This window comes from Anguilla anguilla, chromosome 3 (assembly GCF_013347855.1).
Source record: "Anguilla anguilla isolate fAngAng1 chromosome 3, fAngAng1.pri, whole genome shotgun sequence".
Taxonomy (NCBI): Eukaryota; Metazoa; Chordata; class Actinopteri; order Anguilliformes; family Anguillidae; genus Anguilla; species Anguilla anguilla.
Genome location: NC_049203.1, coordinates 13,074,902 through 13,091,015, shown reverse-complemented (window position 1 = coordinate 13,091,015; position 16,114 = coordinate 13,074,902). Strand labels below are relative to the sequence as shown.

The 16,114-nt window shown below is 39.7% G+C and overlaps 2 protein-coding genes across 3 annotated transcripts; one reads left to right on the top strand and one right to left on the bottom strand.

Moving 5' to 3' along the window:
* Nucleotides 1–608: 608 nt before the first annotated feature.
* On the bottom strand, nt 609–7,351 carry LOC118223047 (serine/threonine-protein phosphatase 2A catalytic subunit alpha isoform-like). The gene is made up of 7 exons (XM_035409107.1): nt 6,927–7,351; nt 4,666–4,875; nt 3,767–3,940; nt 3,527–3,616; nt 3,060–3,221; nt 2,476–2,594; nt 609–1,428 (listed from the first exon to the last, which is right to left on the bottom strand). The coding sequence occupies exons 1-7, from the start codon at nt 7,026–7,028 to the stop codon at nt 1,356–1,358; spliced, it is 930 nt and encodes a 309-aa protein (XP_035264998.1). The 5' UTR covers nt 7,029–7,351; the 3' UTR covers nt 609–1,355.
* Nucleotides 7,352–8,185: 834 nt separating this feature from the next.
* On the top strand, nt 8,186–14,095 carry LOC118223560 (ubiquitin-conjugating enzyme E2 B-like). Of its 2 annotated transcripts, none has more exons than XM_035410261.1 (6): nt 8,186–8,191; nt 10,937–11,017; nt 12,016–12,041; nt 12,331–12,420; nt 13,075–13,163; nt 13,610–14,095. In XM_035410261.1, exons 2-6 carry the CDS (start codon nt 10,992–10,994, stop codon nt 13,736–13,738), a joined length of 360 nt encoding a protein of 119 aa, XP_035266152.1. In that variant the 5' UTR covers nt 8,186–8,191; nt 10,937–10,991; the 3' UTR covers nt 13,739–14,095. The 2 variants fall into 2 exon arrangements, with proteins under 2 accessions (XP_035266152.1, XP_035266151.1); XM_035410260.1 differs by lacking the exon at nt 8,186–8,191 and adding an exon at nt 8,966–9,279.
* The last annotated feature ends 2,019 nt before the right edge of the window (nt 14,096–16,114 follow it).

Here is a 16,114-nt window from a genome sequence, read left to right as displayed (position 1 = left end):
AGGATTTCTGTGCTGTCCAGTTGAACCGTTTCCCAGCCAAAATAGAAGTCATTGCCTTCAACCTCAAACAGCCAGCTCTACATAGCCGTAGGTCAATCTTGAAAAACTCCCCTACATAGTAGCGCGAATATGAGTAGCTAGCTATGTTTCCGTCGTTCTTGCTGTTAATTTGTTTTTTAAATTTAATTAACAGACGTGTTATGCATACAAAGCAATCCATCTTGCAATACAAATTTTAAATTTTTAAAGTTTTACAATACATAATATTAAATTATAATTTAACCTTGGCCTAGTTAAACTTTACACTTGACTTTGTATCTCTGCTGATATTGCACTTGATATAAAATGTAGTACAGAATATTTCATGTTACTTCTATTTTACAAAATAGCGTTCTCCTCATTGTAAACAAAGTAACAACTCATTTTATTAAATATGTTAAAGTATTTATGGAATTAAGTTTCCAACAATTAAGGTTAGAGTGTACAACGTATATAAACAACGGAAATGACAATCGAGTACATTTTCATCATCTTCAGCATTGCATTAAGTTAAGCGTGCACACTGAGGTTAATGTGCTGTACAAATTGTGAATAAAAAGACAAAATTCTGAATGAGCAACGTCCATCTTTATTTAGCGAGTCTTCAGGAGACGTGTACCATTTACAATGTTACTGCTACCACTTCCACAATGCCAATTTATTGCGTGGCTTCTGCATGAATCTGAGTTGGATACATTCTACAGCACTTCACTGTGGAAAGAATTCAAAGTTACTTTCTACTGGTGTTATAAAAATGACTGGATATCTTGCTCCATAAACATAAAGGGTAAATGTGAACCATGTGATAAAATAAAAAAGCACAGACAGAAATGGAAGGAAATTCCCTGAAAATAAATATTGCAGTTTTTCCGAGGCCATTGTTTGTTTACTGCTACCTTCGATCTACTGTCATAGTGAGTAAAACCAGAGTTATGTGGAATTATTTTTAATCATTAGGTCCCAAGTGTCACTTTGAGTTTGTATCATTATCTCATAACTTTGATACAAAGTGTTTACTGAAAGAACCTGAAGACCTGCAGATTAAAAAAAAGAAAAAGAAAAAGAAAAGAAAAACACTGTAGGTCATGCATGGAGTCTTTTTGAACAAAGTATGTTTGTGATTCATTTTGAATATGGCACACCATTTGGTCCTTGTAAAGATCTTTTTTTTTTTTTTTTTGAAAGCTTAAATAATTGTTTGAATACACAAGTTTGTATGGTTGCCCATCCCTCTCTGTTTTTTAGATGACTTTATATTAATGGATGTATATTAATAAACTGCAGTGCTGTTCAAATGCGCAGGAGACCAGGGTTGTTTACAGGAAGTAGTCTGGGGTGCGTCGGGTCACGTGGGGTTCTCCTCTACGGGGTGCAGGATCAAATTGTAGGCTGGACAAAGAGAGCAGTTAATGGCATTGCATCCTTTCTCTGATACACACTGAAAACACAGTGCCAGCAGTGATTGCCTGGCTCTAGCCTTAGTTGTCAGGCCCATAACCTTGCAGTACTATGAGCCTGACCAGGTTGATGTACTCATGATGCAAGCCAGCTAAAATTGCAATGACTTGCTTTGCTGACAAATCAATGGTCAGTTCCTAATTTTGAAACTCCTTTGTGACAGTGTCACTGCAAAAACCACTATAGAAATAACTCTAAATTGAACAGAAGTGAATTGTAGATGGGGTTCCATTTGGAGCCCAGCAATTTATCCATCGACCTATAAGATGATACAAACCACAGCTTGATAGAACTAATTGTATTGCAGGAGACTAATCTCAAGAACTAACTCGAATAACTAGAGGTCATCTTGGGTCAAGTCTTTAATGGCTCTGATAAGTAATAAAGAAACAGCGCCGCCAGTATATAATAACTCCTCTGCTAAGAATTACAGCTGATTTTAGCTTGAATTTTCAGCTTTAAATCACCATGTTAGATAATGGGTGGAACATGGTGATTTAAAGCTGAAAATTCCAGCTAAAATCAGCTGGGATTCTAATATGGTATAAAATGGTTTAAGCTGTGAATAAGCTGTGCTTATTCCTGGCCATGGTCACGGGAGGCTGGATCCAGCCATGCATTGTGTGAGAGGCAGGAATACACCCTGGATAAGTCGCCAATCCATCACAGGGCACACACTCATACCTACGAGGAAGTTTCACTCTCCAGTTAGCCTAGCCTGCATGTATTTTGACTGTGGGAGGAAACTGGATTACCCACAGGAATCCCATGCTGCGCACACAGGGAGAATATGCAAACTCCACAAAAGCCCAGGCCAGGATTTAAACCGTTCTTGCTGTGAGGCACCAGTGCTATCCACTGCACTGTACCACCCTAAATCATGGCAGAACAGCTGAATGTTCCATTGTTAATATAACAAGAAAGGCACAACAATTTGGTCTGGAAAAGCTTAAAGTGAAGTGGGTTTGAAATACTTACAAGGAGTATTTAAGAGTGTCATCAAGTTCCATGATAGCTGCCTGGTTGCCACAGCGATAGCAGTAATTAGGTGCACTGAAAATCGTTACCACGTTGCGATCATGGCACCAGTTGTACCCCTGTAAACATAGATCTATGATCAGTCAAATTTAAGAGTAAACACTCTTAATCACTGATACCTTAAAAGAGCAGTAATAAATAGTCATTTTCTCTGAATATGAATTACATTGCCACATCCCACCAGAAACATAGCTAGCTAAAAATGGAAACAGGTATATCCCTATGTGAACTGCCATTTGCTGCCCAGTTTCAGAAAAACAAATACTTGAATTTTTGTCCATTTTTCCCCACTTATTATAAATCCATTCAAATCCAGGTCAGCAATTTTGATCTTTGATTGGTCATTATAAGGATATCCTTCCTATTCATATTCAGTTGGGACACGCCCAAACGTGTTTAATGCCCTGAAAACGTCAAGGACAGATATCCACAGGTAAGGACAGCTCTGCTGCACTGCCAAGACGGTACTGCACATCCACGGATGGCCTCCTCTGTCTAGGCAGCATTAGGCCCAAACTGTTCACCTCCATCACTAGTTGATGAGCTCTGGAGACCAGCGTCAAGCCGTTGGCATGATTGAAGGTTTCTGAGATATCCTGTCCAAAGGTGTAGCCGGCTCCTCTGGGGGAAATACCCCAGCCCCCGCGGTCATCTGGGTCTGACCACAGCAAGTCACACATCGGCCCCTGAAGCGAGATCAGTATTAGTGATTAGGTTTGATTGCATATTTGTAATGATTGCTTTACTAAGCCACATTCTCTCAACACATACAATACACTCAACAGTACAGCCTTCACAAATAATACAAGTTGCAGCAGCACAGATAATGGACGAGTAACACACTACATACACGGCATGCCACACACACTTTCAAAGATTGCACAAGGTGCCATTTGCTGTGAGTGCAACGTTTGACATCATGTGTGAAATGTAGCATGTTATGTGCCTGGGCAAGGCACACTTCTCATGAACGTGGTAGATGTGTGTGTACCTCATGTGGAACTTCTTGTAAGCGGTCAAGGGCTCGGATGTGATCCAAAGTGTCTATTGATGGGGACAAGCCTCCATGAAGACAAAATATCTGACAGAGGGCAGAGGAAAAAAAACAAATCTTGTTCATTCATGGTTTAAGACGGTAAAGTAATGTACGAAAGAGATTAGTACATAAACCAGATTATGATTACAACTACTCGTACAATAAATTCTGTACAAAGCAAATTTGATGCCATACCTGCCCATCTACCAGTGCAGTGAGGGGAAGATAATCAAAGAGGTCTGTGAAGTATTTCCAAACATTGGCGTTCCCGTATTTCCTCAAGCACTCGTCATAGAAACCATACACCTGTGTGATCTGCCTGCTTTCGTGGTTCCCTCGTAGAATTGTGATGCGTTCACGGTACCTAACCTGGAAGACAAGGGCTGCATCACACACACGCCAGTGCTTTACCAGGATAAGGTGTATCACTGTAGAAATGGAACATAATGAAAGAGCCTTGTATATCCATCAGTGAAAAACCCTGTCATCTCAGAAACTAGTCCCAAATCACATCATAAGACCACAAGGTGGTTGAATAAAATGCAAATGCATGACTTCATAAGATGTCATACTCATAGTTTGTTGTCACAAATTAACCAGAGTGTATTCTCTTTCGTATTGAACAAATATCTGGTGGAACAACATTGCAAACGCATACTGAAAAACATACATCTCAGGTATACATAAAGTCCAGAGTTGAATTGTGCAATTGGGTTTTTAGATATAGCTCATCTGATCAGTACTCTGAAGGAAAATTATATGATGTTTCCAATAGTGAATGTATGCCCTCTCTCTGGCTAAACAAATTATGGCCCTGTAACCTTTTTGGTATTTAGAAGTAAAATTCTTTTCACTTTGTGATGTGAAAGAAATCATAGTGTATCTTTAGCCTTTGGAGGCTTTAACTCAAGTTCCATGCGTGCAACATGAGTTCCTTTTTTATCAGCAACCAATTCAGACCAAGGAAACCAAGTGAGGGTTGTCAACTATAGCAAACTGCTTCAATTGATCCATAGAATTCTGAGTAACAACAAAAACAATGGACCCTGTTGCGCTCCAGGACCCGAATTGCTAACCCCTATTCTAAAGGTTACCTTAAGAGATACAAGCAGTGTGACTGTTTCCACTGAGTAGTAGCCCCTGTCCACGTAGTCGCCCATGAACAGGTAATTGGTGTCCGGGGATTTCCCGCCTATTCTGAAGAGCTCCATCAGGTCGTGAAACTGTCCATGGACATCGCCACACACTGTGACTGGACATCGCACGTCCTGCACGTTAGACTCCTTTGTTAAGATTTCCTTAGCCTGCAGGGTAAAGAGAATGAATGAGCATAACAGGAACTTTGGCTAATGTTACATGCACAAAGAATAACAAATTTGATTACTGCAAATCTTATTTTTTTCTATTGGAAGGGACTGTATGACCATGATGGTTAGCTCACAATAGGAGTATTCCTAACAAACAGAGTAGTCTACCTTCTCTTGATCAACTTTTTAGAGCAACTATTTTGCAGTAAATCACATATAGGCTAATCCATGAATTGCTTGGCTTTTGAAACCTCAGGAATCTGTTAAGAGGAATGCTATGCTCTTCAATATCTGTTTTTGCTTTCGTGCTTGCCCTAATCAGCAACTACCATGTTCTGAGATGCATAGAATCTGGTATATCTAGCTTCAGTTACATTATACAAGGCAAGTAACTCCGAAACAGCGAAAAATATCCTGTGCATCCTATTGAAACCTGTATGCATTGACCATATAGGGGCGACATAGCTCAGACGGTAAGAGCGGTTGTCTGGCAGTCGGAGGGTTGCCGGTTCGTTCCCCCGCCCTTGGCGTGTCGAAGTGTCCCTGAGCAAGACACCTAACCCCTAATTGCTCCCAACGAGCTGATTGGTACCTTGCATGGCAGTCTTTCACCGTTTGTGTGTGTGTGTGTGAATGGGTGAATGAGAGGCATCAACTGTAAAGCGCTTTGGATAAAAGCGCTATATGCATGCCGTCAATTTACCATTTACCATATAGCATTTGCGCAGAACCAAACGGTAATTTCCAATGATACCGTAAGACTTTGATCTATAACAGTCTAATCCTTAGTTTATATGCGGTAATGTTACTGTAATGTCTAATTACACAACACGAATGAATAATTATTTTCTTTAGCTACTGTTATTTTAGCCATCTTGCCAACGTTAGACTACGTGAAAAGCAGCGGTTGTTTACACATGGCTGTATGTATAGCTAACCGGCAAAAAAAACCGTGTCTAGCGCTAATTTATGCACATATTGATAACTCTTGACTAGTGAGGAAAACTCACGTGTCATTTGTACATTTACCTAGTTATTCATATCAATAACGCGTTAAGCCAAAACAGCCAAATGAAAGTTGGCAACCAAACAACGCGCAATTTATTACGCTTTTTTTTTTTTTTTACCTGGGTAGACCTAGCTATCTCTTGAAAAATTAATGAAAAGAAGAATGAAAAATGAAAGAAAATGAATAAGTTAACGCGACAGCTTTTCGTTTCAGCAAGAAAGTCCACAACCTTAACATTAACTTACTCCGAAATATTTAGTCAAATTAATGTTCATCTGGTTTGTTGTTGGTTCACCTATTTAACGGCGCCATTTTAGGAATTCATTGTTGATAATACCAACTAAAACTAAGTTAGCTAGGAGGAACATCTAAAGTTTAAATCTAAACTAATTGGCAAACACCAATCCTTACCACAGTTTAGCTAACATTACGAGGCAGCTAGATACAGTACTCGATAACTGGGTAGCTACCGAGTTAGTCGGCTATTTTACTAACCAAGTTAGTTAGCTAGCTAATGCCGGTTCGTTTAGATTAACATTGCCAGCTGCAATGGATAATTCAACACATGATGTCGGTAACATACTAACCAACGTTAGTTACTAGACAAACTTGTGAACGAGTTAATTAGCTTATTGCTAACTAGCTAACGTGGCCAGCTAACTACATAGATGTACAACTGCAACCCATGGCCCTTCAATAATATTTAAAACAAAACAAACTGCGAAATGTCTTTTAATTCAAATACAGACTGGCTGCTAGATAATGTGAGTTATAGTTTTTATTTTTTTTATTTTTTACTTTCAACAGAAAGATTATCGGAATCCATGTTCATCAAAACCAATGATTATTGTACGCATTCCGGCGGTAACCAATGGCAATTCAGTCCGCCATCTTCTGCTTAGCTGACGAGCTAGCTGGCTAACCGGTATGTTGCGTTAGCTTGCTAACAAATGAAGCCTATGAAACCACTTCCTGACTTTATTCATTTGGAATTAAGGGAGTAAATAGGTAACCCGTTTAAACGGACAGAGATCACTACCTTTTCACACAGCGTCTTGACTTGGTTCTCCGAAAGCTGCTTGCACTCGTTCAGTTGCTCGATCCACTGATCTAGTTCCTTCGTGAACGCCTTTTCGTCCATGTCTGATGTCTGTGTTAGCTACAAGCTTAGACTACTAATGGTAGGCAAAAAGATAACTAAACAGCCAGCTGCCGTAATTGCAAAACAAAAGAAATAAAATGACTCGGCTTGCTACCAGGTGAACTAATCCTGCCCAAATTCTCCAGCACCGCTATTATTTTTATTACTGTGAATTACGCATGCGGTGCAAGCGAGGATAGATCATTAATAGCAAATTGAACAAGGAGAAATCAGAGAAGACGTAGAGCGTCCCGAGTCACACCCCTGGTTCTCGGTCTGTTACCGGATGACGTCACACACTGCGTACAGAATGCGCAAAGCCAAAGCTTCTTCTTTGTCCACTGTACCTATTTGGTAATAAATATGTGAAGGTACTTTACCGCCATCGACTGTGTAGGAGTTTGGATACAGCCAGATGACACAAAAATTATATCAAATAATGGTAACAGTATCGACCGACAAGATACTTGCAGTAATTAGGCTACACAGTCTCAACATTTACTCTTCTATAATGTGAATTGATTGCTTAAAACCATTAGTTGCTCAATACCACAGCACTGCTAGTAGATGCAACTGTGTGCACATTGTAGGATAATTAATTACTAATCGTCATGACTGGTGTAAAAAGTTAAATTCATTTGTCTATTATAACTGTAAAATGTATTTTGCAAGTGTCATGATATTGTTCAGTTGGAAAGATGTTTTTCTCTAAAAATTGTTCACATACTTTACATCCCTGTATACATATTTCAAGTACAGATAAGATATAAGATGAGATATACTTTTGTGGAACTCTGTGGGGTAATTTGTCCTCTGCATTTGACCCATGCTAGTTACTTAGGAGCAGTGGGCAGCCACAGTGCAGCACCCGGGGACCAACTCCAGTTCTGACGCCAGTGCCTTGGTCTTTGAGTGTGGGAGGAAACCGGAGTACCCCAACACTGTGTTTTGGAGTTTCTGGTTGACTCATCCTGCTAAGACACTGTCCACTTTGTGGATGTGCCCCATATGCTGGTTTTGAACCCTGACCATGTCAGTCCATGTTAAAATCAGTACTCTGTTGTGGACTTTGCAGTTGAGCTAGAGTACACCCTAAAGGCCTTATAAACAAAATCAGATATTTCTGAATAAGAATGTTTTTCAGTGGTTATTTTTTTCAAAAGGTGAAAAATAATATGCATTTAATTGTTGTGTTTGTAAGTAATTGCTTTAAAAACTAGAAGACTGTTCTGGCGTGGTCCACATTCGACTATATGTGTGAATACATTTGAAGATTTAATTGTGTATTATTGTTGGTGGGGAATTAAATCTTTTTTAGTTGTGTTGAAATTTGCATACACTGTCCAGATTTGATACCAGACTATGACCTTTTGAATAATTTGTAATAGAGTCAGGGGAATTTTACACTGGGGCAAGATTCACTGAACAGCAGAGGGGGAAAAAAGGAAAAAGATTTAGAGCATGGACAAGGTTTTTGCTGTCATTCTCTGGGGCTAATTTATTAAGCTGGATAACTGCACAAAGTAAAACCCAGAACAGCTCTTTTTAATTCAGTCTATGTTCCAGATTTGGGAGGGTTACGGGTTTTACCCAGTGCAGTTATCAATTTTACTCAATAATCTTGTTTTATGAAACAGGGCCCAGATATCAGGATAAAAGCAGATGGTAAACAAATAAATAAGGTAAATGTCAACAGAAATCTTCAAAAGGGTACGGAAGAAGGTGGAGAAAACGTCATTCACACGCCCGTTTTTATATCGCCACACCCCCTTTATATTCCCACGCCCCTTGCTCCCTCTTCTCACAGAGTAGGGAGTGCTCGGGCGTGCTACTGCTGTCAAGACTATACCAACTGTGTAATGTAGAGAGGGGTGGCCGGTTGAAGTATATTCAGACACATTCAGAATTACTGCCTCAAAAATATGTATTCACGCACGTGATAGTGCTTGATAGTATACGTGATAGTCAAAAATCGGCGCCGTATAGTCATGTCACATTTATAATTTCAAAGTTTAACCTTACACGTTGTTCCGTATTTCAAAAGTGAATCGTTCCAATAGAATGTTCTGTTTCCTTTTTCTGGATCCCATGACGTCATCATAGTTGTTTGGTAGAAGAAAAGACCTAAGAAATAGAACCGTCAAAAATATACGGTGTCCGACGCAGTTTTATGGTTAAAATAACAAATTTCGCGTTCTGAAGTAGCAATGTCTACCCCAGCTAGAAGACGACTCATGAGAGATTTCAAAAGGTACATTCCTGAACGTTTTTATTGCTTTGTTTTCTCCCTGCTTGGCCTAGCTGACTATGCTTGCGGGTTGCTTGCTTGCTAGCAGGCAAAGCTAGCGATTCAAGTTTCAATAGCCCAGTCTTTCGGTAGTATCGCTTTCGTGGATTGTTCAGGCTGAAACTGTCAGTCAGGTCATATGTATTTTTAGTAAATCTGAATGTTTGACAAACGGGTTTGACATACACTTCCGTTGTATGTTTCAGAATACTTATGAAAACGATTTACGGACGGCATCTAGGAAGAACGAATGTAAACGTTATATAATGCAATTAATTCAATTTAAGTGCATATATTGTATCGCAAGTGTGTTCTCGTTGGTGGCTAGAAGCAGGAGTTTCGGCTAGTTAGGAACTTGAAACAGGTATCCTTGCTCAGGATGAGACTACAAGTCTACAAAAATTGAGCCGTATAATGCAGGAGTTGGATACATAGAAAGTATTGATGCTATGAAAAATGTAATATATATCGAGTAAGTTCTAGGAAAATTATTAGTGTTCCTAAAATGAGTCTTTGTTTAAGAAACTGCAGAGGAAAGAGATGCAGTTTAGACAGCCCTACGCAGTAACACATAGGTTTTATAAAACTAAAGCCGTCTTCATTTCCCCGTATTTTGTGTGTCACCAGTCATCTTTAGAGGATGGGAACAGTGTGGCTGAAATGATTATGTATTTTGCTAAGAGCCTTTATAAACTCAAAAGTCATTGGTCACTGCACAGAAAATATAAATAAAGAAAATGAAGACTACACGTTAACAAAAGTCAACTTTAAAAATCAGTAGATTAAAGAAGGGCGGTACAGGAGTAAAAGAAAAAAATTGAGACAGTAGGCCTTGCTGTAATTGGCTTCATGCTGCCAGATGTAGGGTGGGTTTAGGCCAGCCAGGGTTCCTTGAGTTACAGCTGTATTCATTGCCTCCCAGTAGTGTGCCAGATGCCCACAGGCCTTTGTTTTCTTATAAGCGATGTGCCTCTGGGCCCTCCTCTTCTGTAGTGTCGTGTTGCCAGTAGTGCAGAGCATCGTCACTGGTGTCATGATCAAGTCTATCAGAGGAGTGCAGTGCATGTCATGCACGTTGTGTGTGTGTGTGTGTGTGTGTGTGTGTGTGTGCGCGTGTGTGCATGCGTGCATGAGGGCCAGTTCTTCAGTGCAGTGGTTGCACTCCTCAGGTGATGAACATCCAAGTGCAGAGAAGCAGTATCTTCCAGTGGTGCATGAGCTAATATTGGGTCGGAACCATTCATATGAAACAGTGCAGCTACCATATGCACAGCACTTGTTACAGTACACAGGCAGTTATTTACATGTAACATGTTTTTTTTTTTTTTTAAAACCCTGAAATTCCATATTTGGTAATATGCCAGGTCACATTATAGTAAATGGGTCAGAAGTGTATTAGCCTGTAAGTGGGTTGAGGGCACAGAAAGTCTTGGCAACCACTGTGCTTGTCTTTACCAAGGAAGAAGTTTCAGCGATAGAGCTGGCTTTGCCATCACAGCTTGGCATTTAAAACGGAGAAATAATGGGGAGCATCGGATAGCATAGTGGTTACAGATAAAATGGAATACTTCCCATGTGACGTTTTTTGACGTTAATGGTTGGGTTATCTGTCAACTGCCAGACTTCAAGAGGACCCTCCTGCTGGTGTGAGTGGAGCTCCCTCGGAAAACAACATTATGCTGTGGAATGCAGTCATATTCGGGTAAGCTGCCTCATCTGACCGTTGTCCTGCAGATTCTACCTCTCAGAGACAAATGGAAAGAGGTTGAGAGAAAGGCAGATAGAAATGAAAGAGAAATTGTTGTCCTGAGTTGTCTTTGAAATTGGGGGAGGTCCAAATAAGCCTAGCAGAGCACAGCAAGGAGTTGAGGCTGCAGCTTCACAATGCAAATTGTGGTCTGCCCCCTGCTGGGAATTTATGCCAATTCAGTTCAAAACTGCTTCTGCCACGGAGAGAGGTTGCAGACACTTCAATCATTCACCCATGATGCCTTGTACCTAACTGATTTTTTTAAGTGATTTTGCATCAGTCAGAACTTGATGAGAATGTGAACTGCATAGCCATCATTGCAGCTTGTAAACTATTGGAAATTACTTAACTAGCAAGAGGGTTTACTTGCTAGCATAGCAAGACGCTAGCTTGTTTTTTGTCATTGCTATCAATATTTAGCCAAGGTTTGCAGGCATGGTTGCTTAGATATGAGTTTTTACGAATAAGCTAACTTGCAAGCAGACTGTTTAATATTGTCCAGATACTCTGTAATGGTAGCTTTGGTTATTTTGGCATCATCTGAGATCCCTCTTTTGGCTATGCTCTGAAGGCCCAAAGCATGTTGGGTGAACACCAGAAATAGCCTCTCCCAGTTTGATCATGCCCAAGCTGTTGCCATAGCAGCACTGTGCTGTTGATGTGCTAGGGTTTATGGGCCAGCTTGTTTCACTGCAGCTCTCTTCTCATCAGTGATGTATGGCTGTACAGGTGTGGTTCAGCAGAGGACACGTGACAATATTTCTGTTATTTTGGATAGAGCATATTTAGCGTATTCAGCAGTGCATATGGAATGTCATCCATTGTTCTACTGACTTATTTAGAACTCTCTTCTCAAAGGGTGAATATTGCATGTTAAAAATATAATATAAAAATGTACAGTATACAGATGCAAGCAGCTTCTTATTTATTATTTCTCTGATTACTTGCAGACCTGAGGGAACCCCATTTGAGGATGGTAAGCTGATGATTTTATCTCTTTGAAACAAAATAACACATGTCTGTAGTTCTATGTCTTATTCAACTTTGTGGTGTGGGCCCCAGGAATAGCAGCTAACTTGGCTGTGGATTGCAGTATTAATGAAAGCTGTGACCATTCTGTAGACTATAATATTGACAGTAGCTGTGACTTGTCTGTGGACCACTGTATTCATTGAATTGTTGACTTGTCTGTGGACTGCAGTATTAGTGGTGGATCTGCATTTTCAAGATGGTTATTATTTGTAACTATTTTCTTTTTTCTGTAGGAACTTTCAAGCTTGTGATTGAGTTTTCAGAAGAGTACCCAAACAAGCCTCCAACAGTGCGGTTCATCTCAAAAATGTTTCACCCAAATGGTAAGGTCCTTTCTCTGATCTTTGGCCTAATTAAAGCACAGGGATTTCATTAAAAGTCACAAGCAGGCCATGGAGTCACAAGCATGTATACTTCATGATATAAGACTATTCATGAATGCTCAAAACAGCATAAAGGGTTTTAAACTGGCCTGATTTCCTTTTGTGAATTATAGCACAGGCGTGATTATATTCAAGTTTAAAAACATTTTTCTCTGGAGCTGAATTGTGGCGTTACTCAATAGGTTACATGTAGGTCTCATCTGTCATGAAGACATCCACAGTTCCATAGTGATTAAAATCTTCAACAGAGACTTTCACTACATACACAAACCCAACTACTGTATGCACAAATAATACCTGTCCCAATTGGTCCTTCATTGCAATGCTATGGATATTTTCTAGATACTAAATTTTCATCATTAATATTCTTATGCTCTTTTAATTTTAGTATGGTAATGACCTACACATATTAGTCATCATAGGCCTATATTGCCTCATTAGTCTTCATAGGCCTATAATGCCTCATTAGTCTTAATTGGTCAGTAATACCCTCTCCCAATTATTCTTCATATTATTTCATTTGTGCCAAGTTCATAATTTCCTCTCAGTTCATTGGGATGAATGAACAGGAAGACATGTTTTTTACTCTTGCAGTTTATGCAGATGGGAGTATATGTTTAGACATCCTTCAGAATCGTTGGAGCCCAACATACGACGTCTCATCCATTTTAACATCCATCCAGGTGGGTAGAGGCGTCCCATGCCCCTTTCAGGATGGGCGCTGCCACAGCAGGGAAACCTAAATCAGAGCCTCAATTCATAAAGTCCATCACGGTAGAAGTGATGATCTATGTACAGGTTCCCCAAGTCCCCATCCGGACTTAAATCCATTATGTGCTGAAAGACTTAACTGATCATAGCAGCGCACCTACTCTGAGGATATAGGGCCTGGCCTTTTGAGTTTCTGTCGAGATTGTAGTGTCATTATCATGGAGTAAAGTCCAACCACAGGAGCAATAAAAAGTGGCACGTCACTTCTTTTTTCTTTTTTTTTTTTTGCTGTAGTGAATTCCATCTGATCCTTCCTTCCTGTTGCAATTATATAACTTGGTAGCACATGAGGTGGTGACAGTGTGTGTTTGAATCCCAAAGCCTCATTTTTGTTTGACCTTTTTCCTCACGCCCAAAGTCTCTCCTGGATGAGCCTAACCCCAACAGCCCGGCCAACAGCCAGGCGGCCCAGCTGTACCAGGAGAACAAGCGGGAGTACGAGAAGAGGGTGTCTGCCATCGTGGAGCAGAGCTGGAAAGACTCCTAACAGCGGAGCGGCCATCTTTTCCCGCCATGTTTAAATCCATTCTTTTCATTTACCTCATCCACAAACCAAGGCAACAGCAGAACAACTTTTAAGTGCCACAAGGAAAAAATAGGGACTTTTACTTGCCAACATGTTTAAAAAAAGAGAAAAGAAAAAAAGAAGCAGCCTTTTGAGGTTTGTGTTATTATTGTTCATTTTTTATTGCATGATGTGAAATAAGTTATTGCTAACAGAACTGTAATATATCTGTGTTGGGTTGATGGTGCTCTTCAGCTTCTACACAAAACTTATTTTTAAATGTTTTTTTTTCTTGGTTTGAACAGCATTGGTTGTTAAAGAGTGTTTGTGTCTCACTGATGCGGTGTCAGAAATCTTTTTTAAGGGTTGTGAGTCCGTGGAATTCTGCAATATCACTCTTTTAGGAAAAATGTATTTTTTGGCAGCCTTGAATCCATAGTTTGACTGGTATTACTCCTGATGGTAATTTTGGGAGAACTTTTCCATTATTAAAAGTAGTGTATGTAGAGCACATTAACTAAGACCCTGTGTGGAAACTGAGCCCATAGGTGGATAAGCTGAGCAGGGGAATGCAGTGTGTGCTGTGTGAAATCTAGCTTTATTTAAGCAGATAGTTCAACTGAGAACTTTGTTCTCTGACAGCCAATGGAATCGACAGATGGGGAATGCGAGAGATAGCATAGCCAATCGGATGTAGGGATAATGATTACGTGGCCAGATGTAGGGTCATGTGGAACATTTTGTTGACTACGACAGCATCCCCACTCTTGAAAAAAGCCATTGAAGCATATTCATCACACAGTGCCTCCCATCAGCTAAGCTAACAGCTGCAGGCACACAATCAACAGATGATATCCAAGAGACTTGCTAAATATGCACCGACTATATAAAGAACACAAGACTTACTGATGGTAAGAGGCACACTTGAGCTCACTGTTTGGTTATTATCTGGAAGTAATCACAGATGTAAGACTGACTATAAATCCTACAGCTGTCTGAATATTTTCTAAAGGCACTCAAAAGTCTGCCACTGAATAAAAGTCAGACAGTTCATGTTCATAACCACTGCAAGAAAATGATCATTCCTACCAGAATAACCAGACATTTTTATGAATATCGTTAAATCATAGCAACTGGTCCAGTACCTCATTTCTCTTACAGAGGATAAGGATATACTACTGTTGTGCCCTTGGGATTCAAACAGTGATTTATCTGTATTCTGTGGGATCTGGCACAGATATTAAAAAAGACTTAACTGCTGTAATGATTATCTGCTGAAGGTGTCAGTGGCCAAATGACAGTTTTTCTCTATATAGTTCTGCTTAACTTTAGAGCACAGTACTCAAAACAAGACTATTTGCACTCCTCCAGGTAAGCAGCTAGTAAAGCACATTATTGTAGCTTGGTCAAACTGTGGTATCGTAAATCTATTGTTGGATCCTGGATCCTTTCCCTGGTACCCATGTACAATGGTGAAGAAATTAGACAAACCTGGTAAGTACCTGAAGTTTTGACACAACCCAGGAATTCCCCAAAAAGGCCAGCATTAGTTACAAATATTAACTGCACATTATGTAATTTTGCAACTTGAATCCAAAACATATATGAGCTTCATCAAACACTCAAATGGAATAAATTGTCCTCCCCACCCAACAGTAAAGTCATCAACCAGAAGACACTTCATATTTGGTACACATACCAAATTCCTACAGGACGTCTAGAATTTAGGGATGCCCCGAACATAAAAAATGTACATTTAAAAATATTTCTTCTCATACAATGTTTTGTTATATAATGAATATATGTGTTTAGAATTAATTACATCTCACTGAGATTCTGCCAAAGCCTGTATCAGATTACCTTAGATGCTGGTTGCATTCAGCCAAGCTCCAGTGTGACTGGGTTATAAACATACTACTGGCACACAAGTTGCTCAGTCTGTCCTCAGATCTTTCTAGAAAGTGACAACATAGGGTTTGCCATCTTTTTCCAGTCATTTGCCATTTTTGGAACCATTCGCTCACGCCGATGGATGAAGGCCGTTATAAGACCCATCCAGATATAAGGTTGTGCTCACCATGACACATTCCATTACATCCTTTATCTTTATAATGTTCTTATGCAATAACATTATTCAGCACATTTATGCTCAATGCCATTAATGTGAATGATAAACATTTAGCTTGTCAGTTAATACAAATTTATATTTGTACAGAGGGTTCCTGTAGTATTCATAGTTCCAAATTTTAAGACCACAAGCACCTTGAATTTTCTACATTGAAAATAGAGCTCAAAAACCTGTGGGAACCCTATATGTAAAGTACTTTAAAACGGCTTGCTGTTGCAATTAAAATGCCC